Here is a 13,214-nt window from a genome sequence, read left to right as displayed (position 1 = left end):
ACACTTGCGTACAGGTATGTTTGGGATGAACTTTACAACTAGCCATCAGTTGCAGTGCTTACGGAGAACTGCCAAAATGTGTATTCTCTGTTAAGGATGCAATTAAAATGTAGGAAAAAATAGCCTATAATGTTTACGTAAATGTGGATTGACTCAAAACAGTAACAGTGAGAAACAAATCTGCTTATTAGTTTATAAGAAGATTTTTATTTGCTACATTTGCTACAAAAGATATTTATCTAAAAGTGCAAAATTCTCAAGCCATAGTCGTACTGATACAGATAAGTGTTTATAACAGCCAGGGACTTGTAGCTGCTTTAGTTTAAAGTGGGACATGCTGTGCTTATATGTTGGCATGACTGTGACATTGTGATATTCTGTAAATGGCCATACTTGGGTTGACCTGCTGTGAGGCATTTGCTGGAATGATGTCCCTCATTGTAAAGCACTACTAATGCAGAGTACAGAGACAACACGGCAACTTCCCCTCAATTTGCCAGAGGGAAATTCTTGCATACCCATTCGAAATCCGCTACATATTGATTAAGTACGTTCATTACCAAAGTTATGCCTTCTGAGCAAAAAACAGCCAAACAAGAAATATATTCCATGGGGGGCATGGTTGGATTTTTTTCCAACCGCACGCCCCCCCATGCCTAATGAAACAAATTAGAAAATGTAGACAGTGAACTCTTAAAGCTTTTATTCATATTCTGAATTATTAGTGTTAGGCATGGTAGAGGCTTCATTATATGACTGCAGAGCAACTTCTCTCGACTTTCTGACACAGCATACACACAGTATTGGTATTTGTTGCATTCTCTTGTATTACATAAGCTCAATCAATATTTGTTACATAAATATATATTTGCTCTCAGTATGCAGAAACTAGTCCTTTCTCCCTCTTTTTGTAACAGGGTGGTGTGGTTGGTGCACTGTGAGAGGCAGACTTTAATGTCAGCCACATGCATCTACTGGTAGAACATTACAGTGAACCAATAAAGATGCATAGTGCAATTTTTGTTCCTCTGGCATGTATATAAGCTCTGTACAATACTTAAATTTTGTGGGAAATAAATTTATGAAGGGCAGACTTGGTTATGCATTCATATTAGGATTCGGTTTTGCTGAGGTGACACAGCGCTGACACTTTTATAGGAAAGTTTTTACACTGTTTTATTTATTACTCTCTTTCTCTCTCTCTCTCTTCTAGTACTTTATCTACTGCTGTATACTGGGCCTCGTGTCATGTTCGGTATTTCTGCGGATCAACTACGAGCTGAAGATGGTAGTAATGCTGGTTGCCGTGGTGATATACAACATCATCATTCTCCAGACACATGCACCCCTGCTGGATGGATATAGCAAAGCGCTGTACCGCACTCAGACACTGGATAGGTACACGGAAACTGTACAAACACACACACACACACACACACCCTGGTTGTCTTTTCCCCACCATCTGTTTTATAAGAAGTAATATAACCTTGGGCTTAAATAGACCATTCTATAACTACAAAGTCCCAGGTTCAGTTCCAGCAGCAGCCATGTTCTGTTGAAGTTTCCTCGAGCAAGACGCTAAACTACCTACCTGCTTACTTACTTGAGCAAGCTAGATAGGATAAGAGCGACAGCTAAGCGACCATAAAGGTAAAAAGGGGAGACAGATCGTCTCCTGGGCCCTGTTTCATTAGTCATTCCCACATTGACTTCCCCTCGGCACTTCCTCTCAGGGGAATCCCTGCTGCCGTCTTAAGTGCCGTTCCATTACTCTGATAACTCATGTGAACAGCCTGAGATCAACTCCACGAGGGCCACGGAAGCAAATGCAGACATCAGGAGCCCATCTTGCCCAGTATGTATTGTGATTATTCATCATTTCCTGTGCATGACCCTCCCTCGCAGAACAGCTGATGTGCATGTATAAGTAAACAAACAATCTTTACAAATTCCGTCTTACTCATGAAGCAAACTCATCTGTCATATTTTATTACTCAGTGTAAATATTCTCAGTGTACTTATTATCATAAATGCATTAATAATTATTTGTAGTTAGTTTCAGCAACACAGTGGTTCAGCATGGTTTTGATTCCTGGCTCATTCGGTGCCTCCCACACAGACGTAGGGAGAACTTGCAAAGACATGCAAGTCTGAAGTGTCCACATGTATAAATGTGTGTCTGTGTTGTCCATCTGATGGGCTGGCAACCTGGCCAGAGTGTTCCCCTGCCTTCCGCCCATCGCATGCTGTGATAAGTGTCAGCTCCCCGTGACCCTGACTAGGAATAAGTGGGCGAAGAAAAGAAATGAAATCTTAGGCCTGCTTGGGAGCACCTGCCTTCCATCTGAAATCCTCTGCTCCCCCTCCTACACTGCCTCCTGCTCTGTATCAGCGAGCACCGAGGGGAATTCGAGGACGGCCTGTTAAAATGACTAATGAGACGGGGCCCTTTCCTTCAGGGGGAGAGCATTGCTGTGGAAGCAGTCCTCCCACTGGCTGCCAATCAGCGGCAACCCTCAGAGATGATGATTGGCGTAAGATGAGATACAGCAGTTTGTGTTGATGGAGATGGATTCAGATGTGACTGACAGTGAGAGACTCAATACTGAAAAACTCTCATTATGAAAAAAGTTTCCTGACCACATGCATTTCTTTGTCTCTCACTCGCAGTGACTTTATTGGCATGAAAAGTATATGTGCTGCCAAAGCACTTAGACATATTAATAAAAGCATTGATGTCACAGTAAAAGAGAGATAAACTAGTCACCCTGCTGACAATATATCCTGTAATCATTATAGGACATTTTGTCAGCAGTAGTTTTTGTTACTCTTAGTCCAGAGTCTGTAACATGAATACAGAAAATAACAGGCATATTCCCATATGTCTGCTTAACTAATACATCTCTCTCTCTCTCTCTCTCTCTCTCTCTCTCTCTCTCTCTCTCTCTCTCTCTCTCTCTCTCTCTCTCTCACATATCAGACCAGGGGTCCTCAAGGATCTAAAGACCATGGGCTCTGTGTCTCTTTTCATCTTTTTCATCACTCTTCTTGTATTAGCCAGGCAGGTCAGTAGTTTTCATCCACTGGACATCATAATGACATCACTAGGTAATGGATTTGGCAAAATGAAACTGTTGACATATAAAGCACTTTTTTCCACTATGTATTATCATTTGTGTCATTACTGGAAAAAAAAAAAATCTTGTTGGGATAATGATGATCTAGAAACTAATCACACAAGTTCCTCATTGCAGTTTCAGCTACATTGAAAATAAATGAATAGATCTCAAACCCTTGGTCATCCCTTGGTCGAGATTCAATATAAGACTCAGTTTGAGATGAACTGGCTGGTCATGGTAGACATTTTTTTTTTCCTTCTGCTCAAATACCTTCACCTCCTCTGCATCCAGCCTCCTCAGTTCATGCACAGTGAGCTAAATGCAGCTGACACAGATATCTAGAGAGGACAGAGAAGTTCTGTGTGTGTGTGTGTGTGTGTGTGTGTGTGTGGTGCATGCATGCGTGCGCGCACACGTGTGTGTACCATCTCTTCTAGGGTATCATCCATCAGCCCTGACCAGAAGCAGATGTGCTGGACAGGAAGTGTCCCCTCTGAGACCATGTACCCCAAACTGGTGCTCCCCTGGGAACAAAAATTGGACCGAACCCTTGTTTTCATTCTGGGTCACCAGGAGGGAGGGGAAGATTTGTTTTGGAAACACAACTTTGTTGTGTAAAACTCTTCGTTACTGTCATATCCCATTCACGGCTGCGCTCTCATCAAGGTCTTTCGAGGGTAATTGTGTTCATCCTTCCGGATGTTGTTTGGAAGAACCCCAGGGGTGTTTTCACCTCTGTAAATTAGTGGAATAAAACGCTTCATCAGTTATCATCAAAATAGCTACTTCTGGAAAACAGGGCAAAAAGAGAGGAAAGTTTGGTGCAGCCATGGCTCTCCTGCTTTGGCAGAAGTAAAAGTGCGGAAATTATATCACTAGATACAAGCACACTAATCTTGAGTGCATCCATGTCACATGCTCTTAGCCCACAATTAACAGATTTGCCTTGCAAAATCCCATTCTACATCCTAATAAGACTGTTCCCTGCTGTTTAGTCAGAGGGAGGGGAAAGCAGGCTAGGAGAACGCAGGCTGCTGCAATTCATCCCTGATGAACAGATGTGTGCTGGAGCGACGCTCATTTACAACCTTGTTAGCTGGTTTATATCTGGAATGAGCTTCCTCTCTCTTGGCCTACTAACTAGACTCCTGGAGGTAGTGGAGATCCTTGGTCTAGGAGAAGTGCAACCACACACACACACACACACTAGCACACATACAAGCAAATGGCACGAACTGCCAACCAGCCCTCCTAAGAGTACTGGTTGGCAGCTCGTCTCCATTCCTGATTCAACCTCAGGCCATCAGGCATATAGCATAGCATCTCACTGGAGAGCACCCGGTGCTGTAGGAGCCCTGGTATGATTGCTACCCCGTTCTGTTCTCGAGGGAGAGCTCCACAACACACATCCATACATCATCTAGACTGCTCAACACACAGAGCTTGAAATACATCTCACTGGAGACTGGAGGTACTATAATGGATCTGCTCACACTCACATTTATATGCACACTGTAGGTACCAGCCCACAGGTAGCCTGGGGCTTTTGTGCACATAGGCATAATGAAGCTGCATTCAGGGGACTCCATCTGATGAACACACACACACCCCCGGAGTGTTTTGACCCCTATAGACAAGATTTGCCGACATATTTAGATGTGTTTAGAAGTCCTCCAAGCATGAATAACCGATGAAAAAGCAGTGGCTATATTTTATGCAAAACAGTGTTGTCTGCTCACTATTTCCTTGAGCAATGAGAGCAGCTCCTCACACTGTTTCATTGTCATCTTATTGGGACATTAATTTTCTATGAATACAAAGCATGCCCTTTAGTTTCAGTTGGTTAGTTTTTCCCAGAAATCCTATAAAGTTTCCATTTGGCGGCAATGAGTAGACCAGAATACCAGCAGCCCATCTCATGGAGCAATCTCATACCATGGATGAATACCAATTTAGCTGGAGGACTACAAGAGGCTGATGCAAACACTTGAATCCTTGACACACACACACACACACACACACACACACACACACACACACACACACACACACACACACACACACAAAAATCAAATATCATTTATCTATGAGTTGAAAATGATTGCTTTTCACTGTCTTTGTCGGATATTTTTTTCTTTCTCATGCACTTGGTGAAAGTTGCTGCTGTGTCCTGTGGCCCTGGAGCAGAATGCAGGGTGTGAATGACGCAGGTATCTCTTTTACTCTGTGTCCTCCTGTAACAGAATGAATATTACTGTAGGTTAGACTTCCTGTGGAGGGACAAGTTCAAGAGGGAGTGCGAGGAGATTGAAACCATGGAGAACCTCAACCGGGTTCTGCTGGAGAACGTGCTGCCGGCCCACGTCGCCGAGCACTTCCTGGGACGCAACTGGAAGAATGAGGTGAGAACATGGTCTTACTCTATTTATGTGCGTCGTCAACCTCTGTAAACTGAATATATTTAATGAAAAGGACTATATGCATGCTGAACATTCATCATATCCTCGGTTTCTCATTTGTTATTCAATGCCTGCATCTTGACGTTGCATACATTTCCATATTCTCTGAATATTTTTCATTACTTGTCCTTCCAGTAGGCTCCACTGCTGTTATTTGGAGATGCACAATTGCTATAATTCATGTTAGCTATTTGTACGCTTTTCTCTCATGTTTCTATTTGATATCTTATAATATTGTAATTGCTGGTTGCATTATGCTCACAACCCCTCATTTGCTCTATTCTTATTCACAGCCTATTCTAGTGATGTATCCGGGCTCTATTTTGCAGCTGCAACGACTCGGTCTTCCCAAAGAGATCATTAAAGTGTCATCCTATCTTAATTAGCTGAACAGTGAATATCATTGTTCAGTGCTATGTATTCTGGTCACAGATCAGGATCCTGTTAAGAAGCATTTGCGTCGGCCGATTTCTATCTGCCGCTTTTCTGTAGCTTTGCTTCACCAGAACAACACGTATCCAGCACATATCCTCTCTTTGCTCTATCTGCTGTGTTATCAGGATCTATATCATCAGTCATATGAGTCGGTGTGCGTTATGTTTGCCTCCATCCCCGACTTCAAAGAGTTTTACACCGAGTCCGATGTCAATAAGGAAGGGCTGGAGTGTCTGCGTCTGCTCAACGAGATCATAGCAGACTTTGATGAGGTAAGCTGCCTTTATATTTATATCTTGTTTGAAAATATGGCTCATTACCAGGTTTTTGACAGGGACATTGGCGGATGGATTCCAAAATTCAACAGCCATTTTTACTGAATCACCAGACAAATTGCTATTTTTACTTTATCGCAGTTACGTGCCAAAGCTGCACTGTAGGAGAAGCAAAAAAAATGACCAATATTTGGGTGCTAACTTGTGTTATTTTGCCCCTGTGTCATAGTTATGTTATATGATGTATTCCCGATGCATCTGCAGCTGTTGTCCAAGCCGAAATTCAGTGGAGTGGAGAAGATAAAGACCATCGGTAGCACCTACATGGCTGCAACAGGACTCAATGCAACACCGGGACCAGACTGCACACAGGCAAGCTGTTACACTTGTGCTAATTTACAGACACACAAACATGCACACACAGTCCTGACCTCATCCATTATGTGTGGCGAGGTGCAGACGTACTCAGACAGCCAAACATTGTTGAATGTTTTCTCCACATTAGATGCACAGTGACACAATGACTACGAGATTAAAGTTCAAACTGCCGGCTTTAATTTGAATGCAGGCAAAGAATAACAACCCTTTTTGCACACGGTCCACTTAATTCAGGGTGCCAAAAGTATTTTGGCAGGCTGAGATCATATTCGGCAATGTTGTCATTTTTCATTTATTATCAAAAACAGGATGAAGCTAAAGCATCAAAGAGTGTTTTGTTGTCCATAATGCATTTGGAGTACTCTGTTGTGTTTTTGCTCCTGTTGTTTCAACTTGTGTGGGTAGCACCTTTAAGGAGCTTCCCACACAAGTTGTAGCATTTTTATATCGTGTTGGTATAATTACTGCAAACAAATGAGACCATTGCTCAGAGGAGCCTCTACCAGCCTTTATATTAGGACAGGTTTGGCAGGAAACTTACTGGATTGTGCGACTTTGCAAAAACAGTGGAAAGGTGTCGTTCTTCCTGCGCAAGTGAAGGTCAAATGTTGAGTTTGACCTTCACTTGTCCAGTAACAGATGGTGGTAGGAGTGAAACGCTGGTGGAAATGTCACCTCCAATATGTTCATCTAATTCTGCAAAGAGAAAACCTCTGGCCGAAGAAGCCAAGATGCTTTTTGCAACAAGATGCAAGAGGCAGTTACGGGGAATTTTGAGAAACACTAGCGCTTACAGTACCACTTGCATGTGACCGACACTACCAATCTTCTCTATGGTCTCATTTGTTCACAGTACCTATGCAACACTACCACAGTTAACTCACGGTTAAAACTGTTAGACATAGTGATCATAGATCATAGATATCTTAGCAACTCATTTTCTCCCCCTCTGCATTTCTTCCAGGAGCATGACAGGCAGTACATGCACATCGGCACCATGGTGGAGTTTGCCTTCGCTCTGGTCGGGAAGCTCGACGTCATCAACAAACACTCCTTCAATGACTTCAAGCTCAGAGTTGGTGAGAACATTCAATCGTGATTCCCATGTGCATAAACTCCTTAAAAACTATGCTGCAGAGCATATTTGTATAGTTTGGATTTTTCCTGGCTAGGGATTAACCACGGACCGGTGATTGCGGGGGTTATCGGGGCCCAGAAACCTCAGTATGACATCTGGGGAAACAGCGTGAACGTAGCCAGCAGGATGGAGACCACAGGGGTACTGGGGAAAATACAGGTGGGACTGCATGTCTGTGTAAGGAATACTCCAACGTTTGGGGCAAAATAGCCTTTTTCCGACTTACCTAGACTGAGACTAGATGTTTGATACCTTTTTCACCTCTGTACGCCCAGTGGTTTGGTTCCTCTGGGTAGCATTTCATGTTTAGCATAAAGACTTGAAGTCTATGGGAGTCACTAACCTATTTCCATCAAATTGATAAAATAAACCTTACAGCAACTCCAAAATCATACCCTTAGGAACCGAACCACTGGATGTTCAGTGGTGAAAATGGTATCGAACATCTTGGGCTCTATTTTCGCAGACCAGGCGAGGCGGAGGCGCAGCGCAGCTGCGCTGCGCCAACTGGGAGTGGCCAAGTGGATTTTGCTATTTTGGCACGCCGTGCGCCTTGGCGCAACTACTGCGCCGTTCCTCCTACCGGCGCAAGGGAGGAGAGAAGGCGTGGAGTGGGTTTGACACAGCCGATTCACTTTAAACCAATCAAATGAGCCCCTGTCCTCACCTTTAAAATGCGCTGCGCGAAGGCGTAATGAACGTTCACACAATTGACATGGAGAAAGAGAGCAGCCGCGACACACACGCAGTGAGGCCAGTCTTGGCTGCTGGAATGTCGCTGGAGCTACCTGCCATCCATCTGTCCATCCATCCATCCATCCATGCATCTATCCTTAAATTCGTCTTCCTGAGTCCCCTGTCTTTCCATTACCTACCTGCCTCGCATCTCTCTTTTTCCAGCTCTGTCACCGTCTGTTAAAGTTATTGATTTTTACAAGGAAATATAAATTTTACTGTGAAGCCCCCATTTTTAATGAATGTTTTTACCTCAGAGGATAATCCTCACGATATTCATATAAATACATGTTTGTTTTGCAACTTTTGACTCCCGTCACTTACTGATGCAACGACATACTAGAGATTAAAACAAAATCCGGTTCATGAAAGCTTTTACATTTGCTGTTCTAAACGCCCAGAGTCTGCCAAGGAACCGATGCATTTTACATTTTCTATATGTGTGGAATCAGGGTTTCCCCTAGAAAAAAAATTGGCACCGGACAATATGACCGGCAGGTTTTCAATTTACCGGACAAATGTTTGAAATTCCGGTCAAATATTATCTGAATTTATTGAGCTTAAAATTATATGCAGGCTACATAAGAATGACATCAAGGCATGTCAATTTATATCGTAATATTTTTATTGAAAAGTAGGCTATATCAAATAAAATTAGTGCCGTCAATTGACTCAAGTGCGTAACGTCTAAAATAAATAAATAAATAAATAAATAAATAAATATTGCACAAGCCTGTGCTCTTTTAACATGAACATTGCATACAATTGCAAACAAATGCAACTACAATTTGCAAACAAAAAAACTGGCTCATACCATTTTAATAACGCTGCGTGCTGCCAACTTGAAATCAAATAGATGCAATAAAAACTAAATTCAGCAGCTGAATTAAAATCGAAAGTCTCAAGTGTCTCTCCGCAACTTGCAATGCGCATCAGTCTTGTGACCTTGTTCTCCCCCAGGCAACTTTGCTGCGCTGTTTTGATCCGGTTCTGCAGAGAAAAACCTCTCTCTCTCTCTCTCTCTCTCTGGTACATTGGAGACAGGGATCACGCAGGCTATTTTTTTTTAAATAAATAAATAAATAAATAAAATTACGTGAAAATTGACTGTTTTAATAAAATTCAAATTGTGCTTAGAGGGAATATTTTCACCGGGCATTTAAAAATTACCGGACTTTGGCTGATTTTAGGCTACCAGTCATAGTCCGGTGATTACCGGATAACGGAAACCCAGAGTGGAATATTTATATATATGGAAGAAGAACTGTGTAGTTAACAGGAGCAGTGCCAGACACCATGACTGGAAAAAAGACATCACCATACTGGATACATTGTTTGACTGACAGGTGATCAGGTTGGGTTTCCATTACGCTGCCAAACGGTGCCAATCTTCTTTGATCTGACATCAGTTGTGACAGGACAGTCGATATGGAGATACATTTATGTGCTGATTGAGATTATAGCATTGAATTGTGTTTTTTGTGTTTATTTATTGCATTGTTACTGTGCCTGACAATCTGTGAGGTTTTGGAGACGTGTGCGCACTGCCCGCCTGCCAGCCAAAATTCCACTGTGCCGGCCCCGCTGCGCCTTGCGCCGAAAGTAGACGTGGTTTCAGGAGGCGAGCTTTTGGCGCACCTCGGCGAAGCCTTTTGGCACCAAAATGTCACTGCGCCAGGTTGAATCTGTCGGCACCTCCCCCTGCTGCGCCGCCACTCCCATCTCGGCGAACCTCGGTCTGGGAAAATAAGAAACTGTGCGCCCCACGGGTTGCGCTGGTCGAAAATAGCTTTGCGCAGGGTGCGCCTCACTGCGCCACCCTGCGCTGCGCCGGGAAAATAGAGCCCCTTGTGTTAGTCTGCATAAATTGGGAAATGGGTATTTTGCTCTAATCATGTTTCTGTGGTTTGCTTTTTAATTCAGACCACATTAACCAAATTGAACCTATAACACTCCGTACAGGTAACGGAGGAGACAAGTCACATCCTGTTAACGCTGGGGTACATGTGCTCATGTCGAGGCATCATCAACGTGAAGGGCAAAGGAGAGCTGAAGACCTACTTTGTTCACACAGAGATGACCCGGTCTCTGTCACAGGGGACAGTGATGCCCTGAGCACGGCACGCACGCGTACAAAATCGACAGACTTGAAAACACAAATCCCACACACAAAGCAGCTGTAGACGTGATTCGCCATGACTCTGTGAGTACAACGCCATCGCCAGAAGCCAGCGGTGCCCGTGGATAGACTGCAGTCGAGGCCCACATCCCTCCTCCTTCCCTAGCAACACAAAGTAGAGCAGGGCTGAGGCACGACGCTACAGTCCTTCAACGCTGCACTACGGATGGTTTTCATGCCTGGAGTGTGTCGAGGACATCGCTCAGCGGAGTCTCTTGGCTGTGGATCGGAGCGCCTGACTGAAGGGAGGTTTGTTGAAACCAGAGGACAGTGCAGCTCTCAAGGACTGCAGTCACCCACCTGTACAGTACTAGTGGTGAGGAGATAATTAACCATGCCAGTGTTGCAGTGCTTCAGAGCCTTACATTTCAGTGCACTGAGCTGCCTGCCGAGCTGTGTTGTTTTTTGTTTTTTTTTTAATGGGTGCCTGGTTGGCACTGTGAGCCGGTCTGTTCCATTTTATTCCAAACAGACGTTACAATAGTTAATTGTCATATACAGCGTTCGATTCCAACAAATTCGCCAGCGTGATGGGTAGTTTGCCAAAAATCTGTGAATTGTATTTATAGCTTCAGAGCTGTGTTTCTGTCCCACTGAAGAGTAGGTGGCTCAGACAGAAGATTCAAGGTGCAAACTGGAGTTCTTTCTTTCTTTCTTTCTTTCTTTCTTTTTTTTTACTTCATCTGGAACCAAACCAACAGTATGTAAATTTTCACTGCCATCATTTTGTTATTCATTAAACATTTGTATATAAGTTGATGTCCTCTCTCTTTTGTGTCTTTGTTCTGGTACTCTAAGTACAAGTGTATCATGAAAAGACTGCCATGAAGGCCCACATGGAGAAATAAATAATTGCTACTCAACTGAAATACACCAGTATGCAACATACTACATTTAGGGCTTGGCAGAGATCTCTGAGGATTAATCTGAAGTTTAAAGTGTCTCAAAATGAAACATACAGATTTGAACTCTTTCTCCTTCTTAAAATACTCTCATCATTTTTACCAGCTCCTGGTGGTACTCTCTTAGATAAGTGCTGTAGTTGTAAAATGAAAGTAGAAAGAGGTAGTTGTCTTCTTTTTTTTTTTTTAAATTAAATGTTTCTTGCTCCAAAAATACACAGGCAGAACAAGTGAGAGATGTCTGCACTCTAAAGTAAAGCCCTGTAATTTAGAAACGCTGTCTTTGGTGCATGAGTTCAGCAACTACTGACAACAAGAATCCAACAAGAACTTGCACTATGATTTTTTTTTTTTTTTTTTTTTTTTTTAAAAGGCCTGAAAATCCAAAAGAGACCAACTGATGCAGAAGAAAAGACTCTCATTTATTTACATAAGGTATAAGACTGACTGAAAATGCACAAGAGAGGACATTTTGGTCAGCAGACTATGACCAGTTCTGAGACGAGGAGGCTACACTGTATCACATACACATGGTTGCATTCAATTATTTAAAGCAGCTATAGGTTTCTGGGACATAAAGTCAAATGATTTTTTCTTTTTCTTCTCTTTTTTCTCTCTCTCTTTCTTTATTTGTTAGTGTGAGTTCTTGCTAGATTCTTTTTGTCTAAAACACACAAACACAAACATTGTGAATACTGTACTGTTAGTCAAATTAATCTTCCAATTTAATTTAAATGTGCTGAAGAAACTTGTGCTTTTTTTGTTCGTCCTATAGCCGACTAATATGTAACAACTATGCTGATGACTGTACATTATGGTAAAGTGAATCATAGCTGATTAATGCTGCCACATTACTTGCTGTAATGTGCTTGAAAAGATAAGGCCGGTGGCTCCAAAACAAGACAAATTCAACAAATCGACAAAATGACTAATTTTGTCCATTCACCCAGGTGAGAACTCACAGCAAAACTGAACTTTGTTAGAGTGCTGGGTTGTAAAGTTACCTGGGCGTTATAAGAGTCCACATGATGGTGAAATCTCCTCATTAGTTTCTCTGTGGTCCCCTGGGCTGCTAATTCTGAATAATATATTTGTATGTCTCCATTCACTTCCACAGCACTGAGTCACAAATCAGGCACACAGTGACACTAAAACGTTCGCTCAGGAAACGCTCCTGTGGGTCGTATCAGAGGGCTGGAACAAACAACCTATGGGATCACATGGTTTAGATTGGTTTGCTTATTTACACATATAAGGAACTTTATAAAAGATACAAAAAAAAAAAAAAAGCAGGGAAATGTGAGGGAGAATTACTTAAAATCAAGGGGCTTGAAAAGTGGCATTCTCCAGGCAGAATATCACTGGAAATAAGTATACATAATTTACTAATAATAAAAAAAGTAAAAGAATAAAAACAGAATATAGCATAGCATGTAGTTGCAACACAAGCCATGAATAGGAGACTTAGTTAATGGATGTACAGAATAAGGCCGGGTGGTTTAACGTTTAACCAAAGAAACAAATCTGGGGATGTTTTGTTAAGGCGTTCCTCCAGTGCACTCAGCTGTGCATATGTGTGTGTGTGTGTGTCTTT

At 42.5% G+C, this 13,214-nt stretch overlaps 1 protein-coding gene across 3 annotated transcripts in view; it reads left to right on the top strand.

Moving 5' to 3' along the window:
- adcy2b (adenylate cyclase 2b (brain)) overlaps nt 1-11,432 on the top strand; it is a 47,262-nt gene extending 35,830 nt beyond the window's left edge. For all 3 annotated transcript variants that reach the window (XM_030064285.1, XM_030064286.1, XM_030064284.1), the window contains 8 exons: nt 1,214-1,398; nt 2,981-3,065; nt 5,363-5,521; nt 6,139-6,285; nt 6,553-6,660; nt 7,631-7,745; nt 7,839-7,963; nt 10,502-11,432. In XM_030064285.1, coding sequence (XP_029920145.1) covers nt 1,214-1,398; nt 2,981-3,065; nt 5,363-5,521; nt 6,139-6,285; nt 6,553-6,660; nt 7,631-7,745; nt 7,839-7,963; nt 10,502-10,654 — 1,077 coding nt within the window. In that variant the 3' untranslated portion in view covers nt 10,655-11,432. The remainder of the gene's footprint in view (nt 1-1,213; nt 1,399-2,980; nt 3,066-5,362; nt 5,522-6,138; nt 6,286-6,552; nt 6,661-7,630; nt 7,746-7,838; nt 7,964-10,501) is intronic.
- The last annotated feature ends 1,782 nt before the right edge of the window (nt 11,433-13,214 follow it).

The sequence above is a fragment of the Myripristis murdjan genome, chromosome 11 (genome assembly GCF_902150065.1).
Source record: "Myripristis murdjan chromosome 11, fMyrMur1.1, whole genome shotgun sequence".
NCBI lineage: Eukaryota > Metazoa > Chordata > Actinopteri > Holocentriformes > Holocentridae > Myripristis > Myripristis murdjan.
Note: the sequence above shows the minus strand (reverse complement) of the source record. Positions and strands in the feature narration are given on the sequence as shown.